Here is a 22,200-nt window from a genome sequence, read left to right as displayed (position 1 = left end):
ACTCCATGACTTGTGTGTAAAGACATCTTCAGAGAAATGATGCAGACTTTACAACCTTCCAGTGCAGCCTGTGGGCAAACTGGGTACTGGTTTGCATCTCCAAATGTGCCACAGGGGAGTTGTCTCTGTGTGTTTCATCACCTGAGCACCCACAGGAGAGGTGTGGTGTAGAACTGCAGGACTTTTGGGGGGAATTTAATAGTCAGTGTTATGCAGTTCAGATTTGGGGGTTATGTAATGGTACAGAAGTGCAGGGTGAAACTGAGGCCTCATTTTTTTCTGTTCTGGGAAATGCTGGAGAGGTTTTCTGACTGTGCACCTTGATGAGGAGCTCAGGCTAGATCAACCCCCACAAATTTTCTTGTAGCGAGTACAGATGAAAAGCCTTCAGTTTTGGTTTGCTGGTGTTCAGCAAACTCATATTCCATGGTGTTTAATAGTGTTTTGGACAAGGGGTCTGTGAACAGCAGCAAACAAACCACTGGGGTGACCCAAATCAACAGCTTGTTGAGAGTCAACAGCAAGATAAGCTGCAATCACTCCTTGATTAGAGGAGGGAAAACATGATAGCCCTAATGATTCATATTATAGAGGACAGCTTTTGGGTCAAGTGTGCAAGGAGAAGAAATATTGATGTTGCCTCACTGGCATGGTGTGGTGTTAATTGGGTGTCGGCATTTAGTTCATGCTAAATATTTTATATATGCCAGATGAAAAATGACAGTGGGAGCAGACAGGAGGGGACAAGTGGAAAGCTTAGGAGGGTAAAAATCCATCTTCCCCAGGCTGCAGCTGATGCCAGACATTCAAAAGCTGCTTTTAACAGATCAAGCAAGGAAGAGTCACAGCTGATGTTGGTTATTTAAAATTTTATTTGCCTCTAATTTATTCTCATAAAAACACTCTAATCTATTTGATTTCAGTATCCAGACAGTACAGACTTCTGATATTATCACGAGTGATATTAGAGAAGCAGTACAAACCAAGCTACCTTAGCATGTAAGCAAGCACAGGTGGAACTCAGCCCACCCACACTTGTAAAAACTAATTAACCTGCTTTCTTAGGCTTTCTAGTTAAAATGCAATACTCAGTTAATGGTTATAGTCACCAAACCTTATAAATAAAATCTAACATGGTAAAATAGGAACGGCTGAATGTGAAAGAGTCAAAGTAAAAATATGCAAGTAGGTGTTTTGCTAATTAGAGTAATCACCAGATAACTGCATCTATGTTGTAACTGTCTCTTCTAGGTGTGAGGTTTTCCTCTTCATTTCCAGTTAAAGTTCATCGCTTTCATACAGTCCAGACTGCTCAGCCAAACGCTGAAACTCCCCTTCTGGTGAGAAAGCTTGTTTTACATCCAGTCCTCTTCCATTAAGTGCCAAATACTTGCTGAAAGTTGGTCGAACCCGTAACTGCTTTGGGGCTGGAAGTGGCTTATTTGCATGTGCTGGAAGAGAGAGAAAAGTGCACTTTCAGTGTCTTCCCAGGGTGCAGAACATGGTAGCACAACCCCTTTGCTTTATATTTGCAATGTAAACTAGAAAACCCTTGGGAAGAATTTAGCAGACAAACCCATATCTCAGACACCAGAGATTTATATTCAACTTCTTGCTTGGTGTCAGGGAAATTTGCCTTTAAAAGTGCAAAAGGACACTCCGAAGCCATCTGTAATAAACAAAAGAGCTTTTCTCAGGATAGTTACTTTTTGTCTTGAAAACAAATCCTCCCAGCAGTCTAAACTTCATGAGATTAATTTTGAGGGCCTGTTCTGAATATAAGATGCACTATCTGTGGCACTGGGGCCTGGAACTTACTTGCAACCTCTAGCCTGGCATGGCACGTGGCCACCCCTGCCCCATTGACAGCAGACACAGTGTACCAGCCAGCATCCTTCTTGCTTGCATTATGGATCAGGAGGCAAATCCTTCCAGTATTGTCATGGAGCAAGCTGAAAAATGAAGGTGTTAATGCCTAAGTGCTTTGAGGAGGAAGGAGAGAAAGCACAGTCAGTTTACATGCTGAGGAGCTGAGAAAGCCCCAGAAGAATTCTTGCAGGGCACTGCACACTGTTCAGACATGAACATTGCATTTCTGTTAGGGCCAGCAGTGCTTCACACCTTGGCACCATGCAGGTGGCAGCAATGTGTAGCCCCACACTGTAGATTTCATTGCTAAAGCTGTGCTTCTCCATGGGCCCTCTACTGCTGCTAGCACTCAGAGGAGCACCTGGGCACACCCCCAAAACAAGGCTCTCAGCACTGAGCACAGCCCTCTCCCTCTGTGCCCCCAAAACAAGGCTCTCAGGACTGTGCCTGCTCAGCAATGGGCCCGTGCCCCCCTTGTCACACGAGGGGCAGACCCAGCTCTCCAGCCTGCTGCTTTTAGAGACCAGCCCGTTTACATCTGATTTAGCAAACACTGGTTGTTGTTTTCTAGCACACCAACGGCCAATCATCAGTAGGATACCTTATTCGGTCTGTATTATATTGTACCATTTCGTTGTTTCTTTTCCAGTAAATCCGAGGGGTTGGGATGGCAGAGATCTGGCATTCCAGTCTGGCTGTGTCTCCTTCAAAAACCTTTTTGCTTTGTGGCTTGAAAATGAAAGTTGGAGGCATGTGATGTTCTTTTGCTAAATTAAAGAGGAGAGATAAGGAGGAGTTACTGGAAGTGTGGAATGCTCATGTCATGCTTGTTTTTTCAGACTTCAGGATGCTAAATTCAGGAGGACACATGTTCCTCACTGCATCTCCTGAGCCTGCAGGCAGTTCCCATGAGCATAAGGGTGTAGTAAACACAGTCCACTTTAGAAGGAGAGTCAATTAACATATGTTATCAATCCTGGAAAATTAATAACATTAATTAAATTAAATTAAATTCTGAACATCTCACTGTATCTAAATATCCTGACAGAAGTGGCTTGAAGGAATATGGCATCCTAGATTAGTTATTAAAACAGTCTTGAAACAGGGAAGTTGATTTTATTGTTTGAGCCTGAATATGTGGAGTGCTACCTTTGCTTCTTATTAGTTTAACATCCCAAACACAGGGAGGAAAGCAGTAGATTGCTGAGACTTTCCCTGTGTGACCAGGGAATTACCAGCACTCTCAGTCTTACCGATTACTTCCACTTTTACTGTGAAAGACGCTTCTCCTGCACGGTTCACAGCCACACATTCGTATGTCCCTGCATCAGCTGCTTTGACTGCTTCAAAAATAAACGAGTGGAACCCTTTTTCTGACACTATCATTTTATGGAACTGATCCTGGTGAACCATCCTTCCATTCTGGTACCACATCACATCTGGAGTCGGGAGCCCACTAACCTGGGAGGGAGAGGAGAGCAGTGAAGAGTTAAACACCTTGAAGATAAAATCCCTCCCATACTACAGGCACTTTGATGCTGATAGGTGATCAAACCATGTTTCTACTGCAAAGCTGTACAGTGTTGCCTATTTTTGAATGAGAATGTGATGCTGTACAGAAAGGCTCATGGAGTGCTGTGGAAAGACGAGCTTTCGCTACAAGACAGGAGATGCTGCTCCTGCAACCCCCTCCTGTTCCCTTCTTTGTGGTGGCTTTGATCAGGCCCAAGATGCTCATTGTGGGCTCAGCCTTTCACTGCAGCAGGGCTGACACCCACAGCTGATAATGGCTCTAAGTATGCTGTCCTGCAGGCGTGCTCCAGCTTCTCCAGGCATTCAGAAGTTCAGGCAACTCGAAGGAAGATGGCTAAAGGTCATGTGTAAGTCTGGCCAGAGTTTATTGCAGAGATTGGCAGTCATTAGGAAAACCCAAACCTGTGAGGGAGAGCAGGGTCCTTTCTCACCCCAGGGTTGCTACAGCTGCCATGAAGTTTTAGGCCATTCTTGAGTTTTGTTTCTATTTAGGGAATTTCCTTGCTTGTCTGCTCCAGCAAGGGTATAGTTACCTCAGGGAAGACTCATTAAAGGGAGTGGACTTGTGTCCACTGAAGTAGTGGAGTCCCTGCTCAAAGCACAAGGTTCCCTGCCAAAATGCCTTTTTTCAGCAGGGCATTGATATTCATTCTTCCCAAGGAGGTCTGGAGACATTCCATAGTGGTCTATACTTACCACTATTTAGCTTTAAGCATAACCTTATGCAGATGATTCCACTTACATTTTCCAAGGGAAAATGCTGAAATATTTAGCCATCTCCTGTTTCTTGGTTTCCATAGCCTGGGGAGACCCTGAACCATCTGCCTTTAGTGCTCTGGCTTATTAAAGTGCAAAGGCTCTGCAGAGACCTCCACATTCCACACCCCAAGAGGGAATGGAATGGGAAGGGGGAGGTTGGCAGTGGAATGGGAAGGGAGAGGTTGGCAGTGGAATGGGAAGGGAGAGGTTGGCATTACTTTGAAGTCGAGCCTGCAGAACCGCCCCTCCTCAATCACTACATCTTCAGGCACTTGTGTAAAACGTGGCTGAAAAAACTTTTCCTGGATTGAGTCATGTCCACGGTCATCGCCTCTTGAGGATGGTCTGCTCCTGAAAATGGGACAGGAACAGTTAATTGTGTAAAAGCTACCTAGCACAAGTGACATCAAAGCTCTGATTGCAGCTGGAGTCCCTAACACATTTAGGAATCCAACACTACAGTTCTGGTTGGTTTTTCAGCTCTAAGTCATAACTTTTAATCAGCCACTTCTCTTGCTCCAGTTGTTCAACACAGAAGCATAACCTTCATTTCGGTCTAATATCCAAAAGAATTGACTAGAGAATTGGCTGTGCTTCATTTTCATAATTTATATTAATTTAAATATTTATATTTCTTTGACTAGAAATTAATCTTCTAGAATACAAAGAATATTTTCCCAAAGTGCATGGAGTTTTCAAACCTCTAATGCTATGCTTAGAATACACTGGATTAAGACAATAGGCATCATTCCCCCATCCACAAATGGTAGCATTTTATTCAAAAAGGAATGAATTTGGTAATTACTACTTCAGCAAAAGTGATAAGTAGTGAGATTACACCAACATTGTCTAGAAATGCTTGAAATAAGATCCTGAAGAACAGCACAGCACAAGTTTTTGCTTTACCTTACATGTGTTGTAGGAACCTGCAGCCTGACGTTTTCTGCATTCTGGTGCTTGGGAAGAGAAAGAGGACATGTCAGTTCACCTAGAAAGATTTATCTGTAGACTGAATGAGAAGCCATATTAAGTTCATATCCTGACTGCTGCTTAAAAACAAAATGAATCTACTTCAGAAGTCATTGGGACAGGAGGTAGAGGAACTTGCATGAGGACCTGACACACTGTGCTCACCACAGGCTTTGCCATGGCACAGCTTCTCACTGCTGCCCAGCTGATGGGTGCAGCAGCTTTGTCTGGCACACAGAGTTTTCTGCCAGCCCATAACCTTTGTTAGAGAGGAGCAGGATTCCTGGCAAAATCTAAACTGAGAGCTGAGTACAGAGTGTCCTTCCCCACAGCAGGAATAGAAGTGGAATCGCTGGCAAGAGCCTTGTATTGTGCCCACTTAAATATGGTACCAACAGCCATGGACACATGCTGAGCTGGAAAATACTTTTCTTTCTAGATCACAGCACCAGCTAAGCTTGTTGACAACTCTGCAATCACATGACTAAATCTGCTAAAGTACCCAGGATTGATTCCTGTTAGGAGCTTGGATGCTTGGAAAATGCGACAGAGTTTGGTGCCAGCAACTCGTTTTAGCAGTGGAGTCAGAGAGAGCAAACGCTGCATGGAAATTTCTGGAGTGCTTGCATTGAGCCATTCCAATGTTTGGTTCTGTGCTCTGCAGCCCAGTCCTGTGGAACATTTAAGCCTGGGTTTAAACTTCAAGCAGGGAGGCAGTTTTAAGTTCAGGGGAAATATTACATGAATGAGGATTTTGCTAGGCTGAATTCCATGTGGAGTCCAAAGGCAATTGCCTGTATGTGCTCATGTACACAAGTTCTGTACAGTTATTACTTGTCCTGTGAAATGATGCTGTAGTGATAAAGCTGTTGATGATTCTAATGACCTGTTACATGGACTGAGTTAAGTTCCTGAGGAATCAGGAGGCTGAATGAATCAGTGACTGCAATATTTAAAAATAAGACTGAACAATGAGAGTAAGATGTTCCAAACACAAACCAATCTCTGCTCCCAATATTCTTTTTTTAAAGCAGTATTTTACACATGCTGAAGAGTTGTCAGTCATTCTGTTTTGACTGAATATTTCCTTGTTCTCTGCAAAATATGAGGCTTCCCTTGCTCTCTGACATTCACAATTTTCCCTTCTTTCCTGCTCTTGCCAGGTGATTGTTGGGTAGAAACAGCTCAAACTGTATTCCTCCTTTGCTGTGATGTTAAGTGTCTGTTGCATGCAGGAGTTTTGCTGAGGGCACTTTGGCAGGTGTGTGCCTGCTCCTGGCTCTCTGCTGCTCGCAGCAGGAGGGGTGCTCTCCCTGCTGCCCTACCACGGACATTGCCACTAACACTGAGCACACAAGTGCCAAAGACAGCTTCTACCTGGCCTGAATAACCAACAAGTGGTGCAAGTCTCCAACTTAAACACTGTTCAATATGCCAGTAGTGATAGATTCTTGTCTATCAGCATGTGGGCTGCTGAAATAACTGCTTGGCATTCTCTTATTTGTTGCAGCACTCTGGGGGGGCTAAAACCCAACCAGTCGAGCCCAAGGCCATGACCTCTTGAAGCCAATGTCACTTGTTCTGAACAGTGACAGGTGTAACCCTTGTAGTCCTGGCCAAGCCTGCGCTCGGGCTGTTGGGAGTGGGTACCTGGCTCCGTCCTGCCTGTCACAGGCACTGGGTACTGTGCTGTGCAGCAGCTGTTGGAATTCTTCCCTGGAGAGGTCATTCCTACAGATCAGGCACAGCAAGGGAATGGTGCTTAAATTTTCCTTCTCTGCCATCACCCTGTGAAACACCAAACCCTGCCACAGACAGCTCTACCTTTGAGAGCCATCCCCTCACCTGCACTGGTACCAAATAAACCCCATCTCTGCCCCATCCAGGCACAAGCAGGCCCCAGCACAATCACAGGAAACCCTAGCTCTAGAGACAGGTCCCCAGTTACCTGTGCATTCTGCATGTTCTCTTCACCCTGAGTGTCCAGCACAGAGGCAGCGTTTGCTGGTCCCAGCAGCCTGCGAGCCATTCTTTCTTCATAAGTCAATCGCTGAAAGCAGGGTGGAGAGGAATTCTAGTCAGAAGTCCATTCACTATTTCAGATTAGCTTGAAAGAGCACATTAATATGCCACAAATTCAGGATGTTGTCAATGGAAGCAGGAGCTGACCAGAAGCCCCACGTCTGGCCCAGAGGGTTTGCAGTCTGTGATGCCAACTGAAGTCAGCCTCAATATATACAGCACTGAAATGCATAAAAGATTATACTGCCTGTTCATCAAAGCCTCCCTAATGCCATCTGTGGCCTTCCACTCCTCCTCTTTCTCTGTTGGGATTATTTATGGGTAGCTGATGGCATCATCCTCAGAAGCCACAGTAAGTCCCAGGGTACCTTTCTGTTAGGGCTGGGAAAACTTCCCAAGCCATTCAGCTGTGGAGCTGGAGGCATGATGGATGCTCCCAAAAAAGCAAGAGCCACATCAGAAGCAGGCACAGCCAGAGGGGAGCACCACTGCCCCTGAAAGCACTGGGGAGGTTTATGCCAGCACATCTCCAGGGTGAAATGCTGTGAGCTGTCCAGGGAGGAGGCAAGGACACGTTTCAGGCATGACACAGTAAGTTCCCACAATCTGGATGTGGCACACAGGGATAAAAATGAGCAGATTTAATTTCAAGCTCTGTCAGTTGGGCTACTCTCCTGAGCACCAGAACACCTGACACTTCGCTGCCCACAAAGTTTAACTTGGTTTGGATGCTGTGACATGAGGAGAAACTCTGGCTGAATTTCTACTCTGCAGAGATACACATCTACTGCTGAGTGGGGAAAGGTTTGGGAGCCTTGTGGGACTTTTCTTTAGAAGAGGGCACAAGACCTTTAGCAAAACCTGTGAGAGCTGAATATCCCTGAGGTCCTTGCATGTGTATCAAGTGTGGCTGAGATTGGCCAGTTGGCTCAGACGCTGCTGGAGGACAAGAGGAGGAGGACACAGTAGTGATTGCATAAGCCTTATTTTTAGCCTGGCTTCCTATGGGAAGAAAAGCTGCCTTGCTCTGACAAGTTTTCTTACAGCACATTGGACATTCCTGTTTAGGGGCATATTCAGTCAGATTTGACCTATTTGTTTGCCTATTCAGTATTTAAAATTACATATATGGCACAAACCTGTCCTCACTGATGATCATGAAAATACTCCTTTCTACTTCAGGGGAAAGAAGATAGAAATTTTAAACACTGGGCTTTTACCAGTCTGCCTCCAGCCAGCAGAAAGGTTCTCACATTAGAAACCTGCCTGCTCAAGCTTGCTGCAGTGGGCTTCCCTACTGGTAGCAAATTTTTCTCACAGATATTCATTTCTTAGTAAAGGGGATTCCATTGTGACCCTCTGCAGAATAAATAAATAAGTACTGAGACTAAGAGGCCTTCTTATAGGAGACAGGTTTTATGATAAAAACTCATATAATTTCTTTCATTTATTGTTGTTCATATAAATGAAAAAATTTACCCCATTTGGTGGTGGTCCCTAGAATGAACTTTCAAATATTCCAATTTTCTATCAGGTTCTAATAATTTTGAGATGTTTATTAAGCCCAGTGTTGAAAACCAGGTTGTAGTCATGTCTAGAGACCTGAGGCATTCTCCTTGGATTTTTAATTTTCTGTGGATGTGATGTTCAACAGGAACCCAAGAAGAGAGTTCAAATTTGTGCCACAGCCCTAAACACGTTCCCTTTTGCTTCACAATGAAAGAATGTTCCGGTCATAAATGGCTTTTACTCCCATGGGATCTGTTGAGTAAAGGTCTTTGGGCAGTGCTGCTCCTGCATTTCCTTCTTTTAGCTCAGTCTGGAGGCTCCAGCCTCTGGGGCAGCAGAAGCAGCCTCTGCAGCCCTGCTTGCACTGCTGAGAGCTCTGGAATCCCTTACCTGGTTGCCGTTCTGGAGAAGGCTGTCTTTGCACCGCAGTTTCTTTTCCAAGTCCTGAATGAGGGCCTCTTTTGTCCCTCGAATTTCTTGGTCTGATGTCTTCTGCATAGAGTTGATGCTGGCTTGTTTGTTATACATGGGCTGTGAGTAACTACTCATGCAGGAAGAGAAAACAAAGTTATTCCCATAGGCCTGCTGGATTATTTGCTACAGCTTCACAGAAAGCCCATGAAAATGTGAGCCTGCCTCCTAAAAACTGTGGTTTGAATGAACCCACAAAGCATTTGGGAGGTGAACAGGCCAAGTTGGGTAATTGAGTATCAAAACCTTAAGGGGAAGAAGCATCATGGTGCAGCCAAATCACTGAGTGTCCTCCCACAATACTCGTTCAGCATCCCTACATCCTGCAGTGCCCCTCACAGCCTGACCCTGCAATCCATGGCCACCATCAGCTCCTGGAGCTGCCTACTACATTTGATTCTAAAAGATGCCAGGAAAAGTGGAGCATCCACCAGCACGGGTTGCAAAGGTCTGCTGGAGGTCACAGCACTCTCTGCTGACAGGCTCTAACCTGGTTTGTGACCTGCAGTGGAGCCTCCTATGCTGTGCTTGTCTTCAGAAATTATTTCTATTCCAAATCCTTTTCCTCGTGTTGCTTGGAAATTTTTACTGCTGGCTAGACTAGAGTAGAAAGGTTATAATTCTGGAATACTCCCAACACTGCTTGGACTTAATGCAAGTTATAACTTTAAAACTTCAGTGATTTGCCCAACAGGTGAATACATCTCATGTCCCTGTTTGCCCATTAGTAGCGTCATTGGGAAAATAATTCCTCAACTCACTGCATGTTGCATTTAAGAGCAGCTCATATGAAAAGCATAGTGTGGCACCCAAGCCCTTTGCTATGGAAACAAACAACCCCACACTACAAAAACAAACCCCAGCAGTCACTCCAGCTGTGTCCCAAACCCCCCACACTCCTGCAGGACTTCAGGAAACACTCCCCAGTTAACCCACCCCATCTTACCTTTCCCCTTCCCTCAGTGCTGTGATTCAGAAAACAGACAGAAATATTCTGATTTCCTGAATGCAAACTGACACTTAGATCTGGATTTTATATCCTGCCCCTATCAACTTTCCAATATCTCACTTTGTGCATATTCCACCCTGACTTTCCCCAGGACCTCCAGCTGATATTGGCAGGAATACAAGTTGGTGAGAAGGCAAGGCCCAGCTCCCTGTGAGATCTCACTGACCTTGGAAGATATTTGGATTGCAGCCCAAAGGCAAAATGATATAATACATATTCAGGAAAGAATTTAGTCTTTGGTCTAAAGAGTAAAATTTTCAAGGGGCTGCCTTTCTTTTACATATATGATTAATAAGAGGGGTACTGTAGGTGAGTTTAGATCCACATCATGATGTGGAACCTGAAAATATTACTGAGATTTACTAGGACTTTCTAAGTTGTTTATGTGGGGGGAATATTACTGCCTTCCCCCATCTCCCTGTTCATAAGCCATGTTTTTGGAAAGAAATTGAGATGGGTGCCTGTCTTCTGCTCTAAATATCCTTAAGAGATTTCTGTCAAATCAAATTAAACTATTCAAACCAGCTCCAGAAAGCTCTCACAGCAGCCTGTGACATGCCCACTGTGCAGTTTAATTCCCACACAAGGGCAAGCACTCAGCCTCCTGACCTGACTCATGCAGACCCTGCCTTGAGCACCAGCAGTCAGAGCCAGCCTGGGGCTTTACCAGGGCACTGGGGTTGGGATGGTCAGTGCTGGGGACAGCCAGAGGGAAGCAGGGCAGGTTAGAAGCCTGTGTATACTTACTGAGGTTCCATGGGAGAAGGAGCTGGGCTGTTATAGTCAGGCTGCGAGGGGAGCACGGAGCACAGGAAGGCTGCAGGGGATTGGTTAGGCATGGACAGAAGCCTCTGCCCAGATGATGAGCTAGCAGGAGACTGTGCAGATGCAGGTGTGATGGGATATGTGGATTCCTTAGGGGCACTACAGGACGGCGAGGAGAGCGTGATTGAGGAGCTCAGCGATGACGAGGAGGAGAATTTCTGCCCGCTGGGGTTACGAGGCTGTATGAGGATGGAGGACTGTTTGATTTCTCTGCTTGACTCTGTAGAGGCTGCAGGTCCTGGAAGCTGTTGTTGCCCTTGACACACATTCTTAGACTGGATAAAGTGTTTTGGACGTTCGTAGTTAAACATGGTTGGTTGGCACATAGAGGAAACGGATGGGAGATTAGGGACACTCATAGGAGAGGTCTCACAGCTGTCCTGGGTTTTTGTTGGTGATAATTGGCTTTGGATAGGTGGCTGGTAAAAGCTAGGTGGTAGGCCACAAAAGTTTTCTTGGCTGGGCTCCTGGATAGAATGGAGCCCTTGCCTTGCAGAATAGAGGCTTTCTTGGAGTGGGTTTTCCCTTAAGGAAGACAATACAGATAAAATAAATTGTACGTCACAAGCTGAACCACAAAAATACTGTGTTCTGAGCAGTCACTGGCAATCCAAACACTGTGAAGTTAAAGTTCAACTAAATTAAAGCTTGAACCTAAAATAAAGATATTTAGAATTTGTTAGAACTGTCCCACAAGTGTATGAACATTTTGAGTTACAGTAACAAGCCCCACAGTCGGTCTGGCTCAGGTGCAAAGATCACTGTGCTTGTTTTATATGCCAGAGTCCAGTAAATTCTAAAGGAAATAGCAATTCGTTGAACACCTGCCTAAGTCTACAGATAAACACAGATACTACTGCTAAGCCAGGTAATTTCCCATGTATCATCTTAACTAAAAATCCCTGGATCCTGCTGTTTTGTGCCCTGTCAAAATACTAAATGTACTATTTCCCAGAACCAGCTATCTGTGCCAAGAAATTCCTCGTAGCATAGGGAAGCACAAAAGTTTCACTTTCTTTTAAATCTAAAACTAAACTTTTGAAACCAAATCTCTTCTCTAATGGATTTTGAATTCTGAGTTTCTAATATCCAACTGAGATTTGGAATCAGAATGCCAAGGACTGTGTGTCTCTATTTCAGGTGATTTCCTGAGATTTTCCGTTAAGGCTGCTAATTGCCAGAATGACATGAGCTGCAAGATAAGGTAGGGTAAGATGAGCTAATCAGAGTCCTGCATTTATTTTGCAGGTGTTTGATATTTAAACCTGGGCTTTCCATCCACTCAAAACCCAGGAAAGTTTCATTGAGCAAACTTTTTAAAATGGACAAATGACTTCTATGATAAATAAATAATCCCCCAAAATAAACATAAAGCCACGAATTTTAAAAAGTAAAAAAATAAAAAAAGAAAGAGAGAATGAGAGACTATAAATCCCTACAGTTACATGTGCTGGAAAAAATTGTAATCTTGCCCCACTGAGATCAGCTGTTTCGCTGCTATATATACACCCAGTATATTGTATTGCTCTCTTTGGAGAAGGGCTCCACGAGGTCATAAATTCCCATGGGGGGAGATAACTGGAGACTCTGATATTGAAGACTCAAGGCTTTCATTTCCTGAAGGTAATCGTCAATATTAGTTGTGAATTAGCTGTAAGTAAACAGAGGCCTCATAGTAAAAATTGCTTATAGTAAAAAAAGCTTTTCCCTTGTCACACTATTGAAATTTGAAGCTGGCTCAATTTTTTGGAGCATGTCCACACTATGTCATCATTCACTGGTGCAGAAAACTCGTTAAGTCTTGTCTTTATCCCATTTTTCTATCCCTACCTGTGCACGGATTTGCACATCCACTGTATCACAGGCTGTACCACACGCAACCAGCGTGTACTTTGTTTTCTAGAACACGGAACTTGACCAAGCGCTGATGCACAGCGTCACTTCTCACAGGGGATAAGCCATGTTTCCCTCAAATCACTCCACCTTGATTTGGCAGGGAAAAATAAATCCGAGGAGACGTTTGACCTCACAAGATGAAAACAGTAAGCAATAGCAGGGGCAGTTTTCCTGTTTAAAAGCGAGCCCAGATTCTGGCTCTGCTGTGCCCACGCCCCAAAGGTGCGGGTTCACCTCAGCACTCCTGGCGCTCCCTCACGCCACATCCCCGAGCAGCTCCCCAGGGAATGACCTGCAAACACCCGAACAAGCGCCTTACCTACAGCCTAGGAGCTGTCACCCGGGCCGGGGCCGGTGTTTTGGGGAGGGACGCTCATTCAGCGGCCCGGGCTGTCACAGCCGCCCTGTGCGCGGCGGAACGAGCCCGGGGCTTTAATGTGCTGCCAGCGGTGACACCGCGGGCCCTGCCTGTCCCCGGCCCCGCCGCTGTCACAATAAGAGTCTCGGCAGCCCGGACACTGCCAGGGCCGCGGCCGGGGCTTGGGCCAGCGCCCACAGCAGCGCCGGGACCGCCCGCAGCTCCGAACCTGGGCTGCTGCTTTGGACCGCCCGGCCCGGTTCTGTGCCTGCTTTGGACGGGCCGGCCCGGTTCTGTGCCTGCTTTGGACCGCCCGGCCCGGTTCTGTGCCTGCTTTGGACCGCCCGGCCCGGTTCTGTGCCTGCTTTGGACTGCCCGGCCCGGCTCTGTCCCTGCCTTGGACCGCCCGGCCCGGTTCTGTGCCTGCTTTGGACTGCCCGGCCCGGCTCTGTCCCTGCCTTGGACCGGCCGGCCCGGTTCTGTGCCTGCTTTGGACCGCCCGGCCCGGCCCTGTCCCTGCTTTGGACAGCCCGGCCCGGCTCTGTCCCTGCTTTGGACCGCCCGGCACGGCTCTGACCCAGCTCCATCCCGGCTCTGTCCCAGCTCTATCCCTGCCCTGTTCCAGCTCTGTCCCATCTCTATCCCTGCCCTGTCCCGGCTCTATCCCAGCTCTATCCCAGCTCTATCCCTGCCCTGTCCCTTCTCTATCCCGCCCCGGAGCGCTGCGGTGGCGGCGGGCACAGTCCCAGCCCCAGCCCCAGCCCCGGTCCCGTCTGGGCGCTGCCGCTCCCGGGGGTGTCCCTGGCTCAGCACAAGGGGACAGCCGAAGAAGTCGCCAGCTTTGGGATGGAAAAGCAGGAGTTCTGCCCATTGCACCGTCAGGGAGCAGCGAGCAAGGACCGCTGCAACGTGCTGGAATGTCCCCAAATCTCACTTTGCTGTCCCAAGGAAATTCTTGCCCAGAGAAGCTGACTGACCCATCTCTGGTTGGATGGAGTCCTGAGCAACCTGGGCTAAGTGAAAGGTGTCCCTTGCTCATGGCAGAAAAAAAGGGCATCTGTAAGGTCTTTTCCATCCCAAGCCATTCTGCGGTTCTAAATCCCTTGTTTAATTCATTTACTAATTGTTTGTAGCTAATTGCCTCCGTAGTGATAAAACTCTGTGCTCTTGAAGGCAACAGATACTCAAGAGCTGGGTTTAAAAGTGATTTAAATCCCCCAGCCCCGGGCGATGCACACTCCGCTCCTGCACAGAGCTGGGGCACTGCTCACGGATGTGTCTGAGCGCTCATAAACCGAGTAACAAAACTAGCCTGGTGGAAAGAATATTATAAATATGGTAAAGATTAGTATCTTGCTGTTTGTGTTTGGTTATTACCAGAACTGCAGCAGATCCTGCTGGCAGGTTAGGCGATTCGTATCCCTTTAATCACCAGCTCCAATGCGCATCTTAAATTAACAATATAGTGTTTTAAATATCTTAATTATACTTGGGAAACCCTCGCCTCTTGTTTAAAAACACCCCAAACCCGCAAGTACCGCAGCTGGGCTGCGTGCGAGCTCTCAGCTGCCTCGCATCTCCCTTCCCTGTGCCCGTGAGTCTGTCAGCATAGAGACCTTCCAGAGCTTAATCCACCTCCTGTGTTCGTGTTTAAACATCGCCCCATCGTTTGTGAGCTACAGCTACAGAGCAGGTGTTAATTGAGTGCTAATTTATATAAATTCCTCGTGTGAAAGTGATTAAGGGAGGGAATTCGTCCCTAGCTGTTGGAGAGGTTATTTGCTTTTTACGTTAAGGAAAAAAAAAAAAAAAAAGTAAAATAATTTTTAAAAGGTTAAAAAGTACGTAAAGGTCAGGTTCTGTGCTCAGACAGGCTCCCTGGCTTCCCACCAACATCAACTTAGCACTGAAGTTGGCTGCAAGGCATCGATTTAAGAACAGTTTTATACACTTAAAAGACCAGACACAACCGGGACAGCTTGTGTGAAAGAGAAGGAACAGAAAAACGTGACATCCAGAAGGTAGGAAAAAAGGCGAAAGAACTGGAAGCTGAACTGATGAAGGCAGAGAAATAAATCATCTCTTGTGCCAGGTAACTTAATAGTGCTGTGGCCAGCTCTGCGAGGTGACAGAAATCAGCTTTTCTGTCCTGCTTCAGTTTACTCTCTAAGGATGATGCCCTGCTGTTTCTGATTGGGTTCTTTCTCCTCATTGCTTGTCATATAGCAAAAAAATGCCTAGAAAAAGAGTTAAGGATCTGTTGCTTATTAATTAAGATATTTAAAACTACCTAAAATACCTGGCAGTATTTTAGTGCCTGGAGCCTCTTCTTTTGCTTAGATCGAATTTCTTTAATGAAATTAATAATCAAAATGGTTTTATTCTGTTTCTATAAGGCTGTTGAGGACACTAAGCTGCAGGTGTAAAGGGCTCAGAAAGGAGTAGCTGGTAGTGACAGTCTTGTTGAATTGTATTTACTAGCTTTTGTGGAGTGCCTGTTGCTAGGCAATAATTGGGAGAATATGGGTACAAGAATTTCATTCATTTTATAGCTATTCCCAGTAATGGTTTTGGTCTGTCATCACTGCTTTTGTTGGTATTTGCCTTTGGTAACACAATTGCAACCACATACACTACATGAGGGAATTATATACTAAATCTGACTAACAAGATGGTTATTTTACAGCCAACCATTAGCCATGATTGCTGAGTTTGAGGTAACAGCAACATTTACAACACTGAGTCACGTTCATAATGATGTTTCAAAGCACCTGGCAGTATGTGCGTAGGATTTAAAGGTATTTAAATTCTCATAGATGGGTATATCTAGAAATTTTGATGGTTTCTCTCTGTATTTTGAGATGTGCCCAAAGTCTGGACTAGTTAATGTTTTTTTTACATTTTTTTTTATACATATACATCCTACATTTAAAAAAGCTATTACATAGCTGATTTTGGTGGCATGGTAAATCCCTTTATGCATTGGGATCTGCTTAGAGTCCAAGTTAATTTCCCTGGAGCGAGCCTGGATTTCATAGAAAGGCTTGAAGGCAAACTGAGAGCTTCCTCTTAATGATCTTCATGCTGGTTATTGAAGCAAAACCATTTTTACTCAGTGATTTAGCAAAAAAGTAACTCTCCTGCATGGAGACATTTATACTGAAACATGAACTCACCCAGGGTAAAATTTGAAGGAAGGTGTTCAGAATTGTTAAAACAACTTGTTTAGTTAAAATGGCTTAGTACATCCAAAAATAATCTCTAAGGCAGAGAGTACTTTCTGTAGGGGACAGGCGTTCCCACAGTCTGTAACAGGATCACTGCAGCTGCAGGCTGGCACTCAGCACGAGAGCAGGCACACGTCTGCCTCCTCTAGCTCTCAGTGTCACCAAGAGGACTGAGGGAATCCTCTGCTGGACTGAACTGTCCATTCAAGGCCATTATCATGTCTATGAAACCCTCCAGCGACGGGGATGACATCACCAATCTATACATTCTGACCTGTTTTGTTTCTCTGGAGCAATCAAACAGGGTAACTGATAATGCAATAAGTATACTGTGAATTGAGAGCTGCATTTGGGATGGAAATTGGATCAAATCTTGTTATAAAATGGAACACTTTATTACTGAGGGAGAATCTCCATCTCCTGAGTGGGGAGTGTCCCTACCATGGCATGGGACAGTTTTCCTTCTATGCAGTGGGTAACTGGTTCAGTGCTTTTCCCCCACAGAGTGCTTTGCAGGTCCTGTCTGCACCACGCTTACAGCATCTTGAGTTTTGTTGTTGTCTTTCAGAATAAGAGACAGAAACATGAGGTGATGCCACTTGGCCAAGGCCACCAAGGAAAGTGGTGGCAACAGAATTGTACCTTGAGATTTCCCAGGCACTGTGATCTTTGCCTCATGCTCTGTGGTGGAGCCAAAGGTCTCCTAGAGGACAATTATTTGAGGTGATGCTTTTAAGTCACCCACAGATAGACACTCCTGCAAAAGACATCAGCACTTTCCTGATGCTTTAGGTGGTTACACACTTGGTCAAACAGAGCCTGTGCTGTCACCTGCCAGCCTGGTGCTGACATTGTCACTGTCACCCAGGCAAACACCTCAGGCTACGGCATCTGCCTGATTCCTGCCAGGGTAAGGGGCACTGGAGTGTGCAGCTGGGATCACTGGACAGTTCATGCCTTAGGTGGTGTAAAAAGCTGACCCAGGGATGTGATTTTCTCCCTCTTACCTGAGAGGAGAAGCCCGAGGTGAATTTTCATAAGCTCCATGGAAGTCCTCAGCTTGGCTCTTGGAGTTCTTCTGCCCAAAGTTTGTGGCTGCTGCTCGAGTGCCCAGCCTGGGGCTCTCTGGGCTGTAGGATGGCAGAGCAGCTGCCCCACGGTCCTTGGCTTGGCTGCTCCTGGGGAAGGAGGGTTTCTTCATGGTGACCTGCACAGCTGGCCTGGGGGCAGCACCTCCAAAGCTTTCCAGCTCTTTAGCTCCTGGAAGTAGAATTGTCCCCACGTCAGGTAGGAAGCAGTGGTGGCTCAGCAGTACAGCACTGCAATAACAGGGGAGGGGAAACCAGAATGTCTGAGCAGGCAGATGAGGCTCATTGTGCTCTGCACAGACTGACACCTGCACATCTGCATGAGCCAAACCTGACTTCTGCCAGGTGCTGTTCTGGTTGCAGGTGGCTTCCAGCAGAGCCAAACAGGTACAATAACAAGGTATAGACACAGCCAATGTGTTGGGCCAAGCTGGAATCCCTGGAGGGTTGAAGCTCAGGGATGAAACTCCTCTGAGAGAAGGAACAGCATCTCCACCTTGTCATCCTTGACCCAGGAAGAAGAGGGACCAAAAGCACAAACACAGAACAACTTGCATCCAGCTTTGAGGAGATACCCAAGCAGACTATGTGTTTTGGGCACTTCTCTTCTCTTGAGCCTTCAAAATTGTCTGGCTTCTGCTTGGGAAATATCTCCAATTCTGCCTGATGCTGAGCAGCAGCAAATTCTTTTGTGCTTAGTTGCTCAACACAGAAATCCATGTGCTTACCTGGGGAAACAGAGAGATGTGCACTGGATGCTGCAGACCCAAAGTCATTTTCAGCAACACATTTAAATATTCCAGAGTCTTCTGGAAAAGCTTCTGTAATAACCAGGGTGCAGACTTCCTCTGAAATAAGAGATACAAGCATGATGTTGTACCACAAGAGGCAAGAGTTAATCTGCAGAAACTGCTCTTTACAGGACTCTCTATTTAGTGATGGAGATTGACACTAATAAAGTACCAAAAAGTGATGTAGAGGGCACAGGAAGTCAAGGGGTTTAGAAGGAGCAAGATTAAAGAATACTCTTCCTGTGACATTAATGAAACAAAGCACATTTTTTGTCGTGGGTGTTTTGTTCATGTTTGTTTGTTTTTCGGTGGTTTTGTTTTGTGGATTTTTGTTTGTTGGCTTTTTATTTTTATTTTTTTTGCTAAATTTTGTCTTGTACAAGTTTAAAAGATTATAGGTCAGAATGTTTGATATGCTTTCTCTTAGCACAGTGTACTCTTCATTGGCTGAATATAAAAGGATTGTAAAAGGATACCTTCTTCCAAGTGTTGTGGGAAAAACCAGAGCCTTTCAGATGCTTGCAGCAAAATCAAGAACTTGAAAGCTCTTGGCTGACTGGCTATTGTCTTCTGGCTACCTTTGGACATTATTGTTTTATTTTGGATGAGGTGGGAAATACTGAGTGTGGTGAGGAGTCTAACAAAAAATGCTGTTGTACTTACCAGGAACTGCTGAAGAACAAGCCTCTGCTCAAGGTAAGAGAGAAAGAATTCAAATTAGTGTAATGTCAAAATGGAAAAAACCCAAACCCTTCAGCCCTCACTCCCTTTCCCACCTCAGCTGTCACCCTGGTTACAAGGGAACCATCTCCCTTTCTATCCATCTCAAGGAATAGCATCTGGACAGGGAAAGGTCAAGTGTGGCTGGGGAACCTGTGGGGCACACACCTCTCCACTGAGGTCACACACAAAGAACTCTACTGACTTTGGAGCTGGCTGCTGTGGGTTTGCCACTCTGGAGCTCTGAGCTCATGCCTGGGAGTGTAAGAAATTGTTTGAAATGGCTTTATGCTTTTTTCCCCCTGAGTTCATCAGTAGCTCTAGTATATGGTGCCAATGCTGCCATGGCTCAGTAGGGCTGTCATTAATAACTAACAGCCTGGAATCTCCCCTTGTGCCTGACCCACTCATGCACTGTCAGAGGAAGTGCAGACTGTGCAGCAGCCTGTGACTTCAGGTCATCTGATACTTTAAACTTAACTCTGCTTCTGTGAACGACCTGATTTTTATAGCCATTCTCATTCCTGTCTTATCCCTGTCCCAGTAAAGTATCTGTACATCCAACAGGTGCAGCAACACCTACTTTTCCGCAGGATTCGGAAATCGGCAGAATCCATGATCTGATCATATTCCCGGTACCAGTGAACCTGCAGGGTGGGTGTGGAGTGAATGCGACACTCAAACACCACCAACTGGCCCTTGGTAGCTCTTATGTTTTGTAGACCCTGGAGGAGAAAATATTTGTGTTAAATGCCTGCTCTGAGAATTTCCCCATTGAAGCGTTTATTAGGAAGTGATGCACCCTTCAGTGAGGAAGAGGGTCTTGCCTGTATTTTCATTTCACTTACAATAGTTGTCTAAATTTTAAATGCAGTGGGTTGTGAGTGGAAGTTTTTTCACTAGAAGACCAGCACTCATTAAAGCCTTGCTTGTGCATTGAAGTAAAGACACAAATGCAGGAAAAACATCTATTCCACTGGATGCAATGTAATAAGGGTGGTTACAATGTGAGGTTTCCACTTCAGCCTTCATTTCCTTTGCAGGAAATAAATGAGATGAATTCCTATGTGGTTCTGTCTGTCTGGATCATTTACCAATTAAGATGGTAGTTTGATAGCATCACTAATGACGTATGCTAGCCTTTTTGAATTGTAAATGAACCAATGTTCCAGCCTAGAAATACTTTCTGATGAAACAAGAAAATGCAAAATCTAATGCTAGTAGTGGCAGGGTAGGCTGTGTTGTTCAGACAGCTTGTGCTCTTTACCTTTGTAAACACAGGTGTGGTTCCATAGGCAGACCCAGCCAGGCTCAGCGAGGGACTCTGCATCTAGATGGCAAATAAAAGAGATTTTTCTAGATTGAATTTTTCACATGCAGAAACCTGGCTGTGTTGCTGGCCCTTTACTTTGAAGGAGAAGATGATTCAGTGTTTTATCTGTTGTTCATGTTCAGGGCTAGTAAATACCCCATGGAGAGTCTCCTCACTCAGGTGTTTCAGGAGGAAACAACTCCCTGGCCTGCAGACACCAAGTTAACAGGAAGAAGAGCTGATAACCAGTAAATGTAGCTCAGAGCTTTAAGCCAATTACTTGCTCATGTCTTGCAGCCTCTGTTTAAGATCAGTGCTGCTGCCAGTAGCTGTTCCTCCCCTTCAGAGATCCTGACCCAGTTTAGCTGATCCCGGGTCTGGCACTTCCTGGCTTGTGTCCTGTCTGTGGTTACTACAGTGAGGCTGAATGTAGAGAAATGAACAGGATTTTTCTATTCTGTCCTGACATCCTCTGTTAGAGCTCAGCTGCCACAGAAGTTCCAGTAAGGCTTTCTTGATTAAGCAAGAAAGGCAGTTTTGAGATGATCAAGTATTTGCAGTGCAAGATATGTCCTTGTTCCATGGTGAAGTGTTGATGTGCACTCACCTCTGTCTCATTTAGCTTTGGAGCCATGTGTCTTGCACATAAATGTGCAACTGAAGTGGTTTGTGGTTTGTTTTGCTGTGACACTGGCCTTTTTAAATAGCGTTATCTTTGAAATAACCCATGTTTTCATCTCTTTCCCTCCCAGCCTGGGTTAAGATGTGGATGTGTCTCTAGGTGTTCTGACTTCTCCAGCTCTTGACCACATAGGTGCTCTAAACCAGCTCTCTGTTTTGAAGTGAATCTTTGAAATACAACTTGAAATACAAATGCCCTTGGGCATTTCCAGCCCTGTCGCCTGCTGCCTCAATTCTTGGCAATTCTGACTAGGAAATGTTCCAAGCCACAAAGCCCTTTTCAAGAGCTTAAGGTCCAAACCTTGATATTCATGCTGACCCTTGCCTCTTAGACACTTGCTGAAGATGAGCCTGAGATGACCCTTGCAAAATATTTCTAGAATGTTGTAAACAATAATTTGAAACGTGTGTAACCTGCTTTTCGAGTGTCAGTAGATAAGGCTGAATTAAAGTGGTGTAACTCTGGTGCACTGAATGGTTGTGAGAGACTGCACTGGCTGAGGAACCAATGGACAGAAAACACTGGTGGCTCACTGCTTTTCCCTAGTGTGTGTGTGAAATTAAACAGGGCAGGATGGAGACAGAGGCTTTAGGAGGCTGAATATACTTGATCCAATAATATTTCCACTTACTATGGCATTCCTCTGACCCCGACAGGATGCTGAGACTTGCAAGGAGGTTTAGCCTTTGGATTTACCCTAAGAACCTGGAGAGACAAACATAAAGCAGTGTGTGTTTAGAACTATCTCCTTTTCCTTACAACAGCAATCATTGTTTTGTGAGCTGACCATAGGCTGGTTGAGGTCACACAGAAATGCCAGAGGAAATAAAAGCACCCTGAATATTTGAGAGTACGCTCAGGTCCCGAGCATGGAGACACTTTAACAAGATTATTGATGCAGACCTCTATAAAAGACCCAAGTTACCTGTGAAACCTGGCTTCATGCTGGAAAAAGGGTTTTCCTGTATTTGGATGGGAAAGCCTAAAAAAACCCTTGTTACTTTAGTGAAAATGGAATCTCGTAAACCAACTGCTAGATTCCTTGGCATGAACACTGTAGCATACTGGATTGATGCAAAAAAAGTAGTAATTGAGATCTTAATAGCTCACCATGGTAATGAAAGGTTTACAGGTTTCATCTTTGCTTCCCTTTTGCTGGT

General features: G+C 45.4%; 1 protein-coding gene across 4 annotated transcripts; it reads right to left on the bottom strand.

Moving 5' to 3' along the window:
- Positions 1-882: 882 nt before the first annotated feature.
- MYOT (myotilin) lies at positions 883-20,376 on the bottom strand. 4 transcript variants are annotated; one of them, XM_033073641.1, is made up of 14 exons: positions 20,314-20,376; positions 19,630-19,771; positions 18,990-19,013; positions 18,264-18,383; positions 17,455-17,707; positions 10,889-11,491; positions 9,052-9,202; positions 7,079-7,180; positions 5,068-5,117; positions 4,380-4,512; positions 3,123-3,330; positions 2,471-2,636; positions 1,819-1,952; positions 883-1,451 (listed from the first exon to the last, which is right to left on the bottom strand). In XM_033073641.1, the coding sequence occupies exons 1-14, from the start codon at positions 20,374-20,376 to the stop codon at positions 1,279-1,281; spliced, it is 2,322 nt and encodes a 773-aa protein (XP_032929532.1). In that variant the 3' UTR covers positions 883-1,278. The 4 variants fall into 4 exon arrangements, with proteins under 4 accessions (XP_032929532.1, XP_032929534.1, XP_032929535.1 ...); XM_033073643.2 differs by lacking the exons at positions 17,455-17,707; positions 18,264-18,383; positions 18,990-19,013; positions 19,630-19,771; positions 20,314-20,376 and adding an exon at positions 13,182-13,309; XM_033073644.2 differs by lacking the exons at positions 10,889-11,491; positions 17,455-17,707; positions 18,264-18,383; ... (1 more) ...; positions 19,630-19,771; positions 20,314-20,376 and adding an exon at positions 13,182-13,309.
- Between the last annotated feature and the right edge of the window lie 1,824 nt (positions 20,377-22,200).

The sequence above is a fragment of the Catharus ustulatus genome, chromosome 15, assembly GCF_009819885.2.
Source record: "Catharus ustulatus isolate bCatUst1 chromosome 15, bCatUst1.pri.v2, whole genome shotgun sequence".
NCBI classification, from domain to species: domain Eukaryota; kingdom Metazoa; phylum Chordata; class Aves; order Passeriformes; family Turdidae; genus Catharus; species Catharus ustulatus.
Note: the sequence above shows the minus strand (reverse complement) of the source record. Positions and strands in the feature narration are given on the sequence as shown.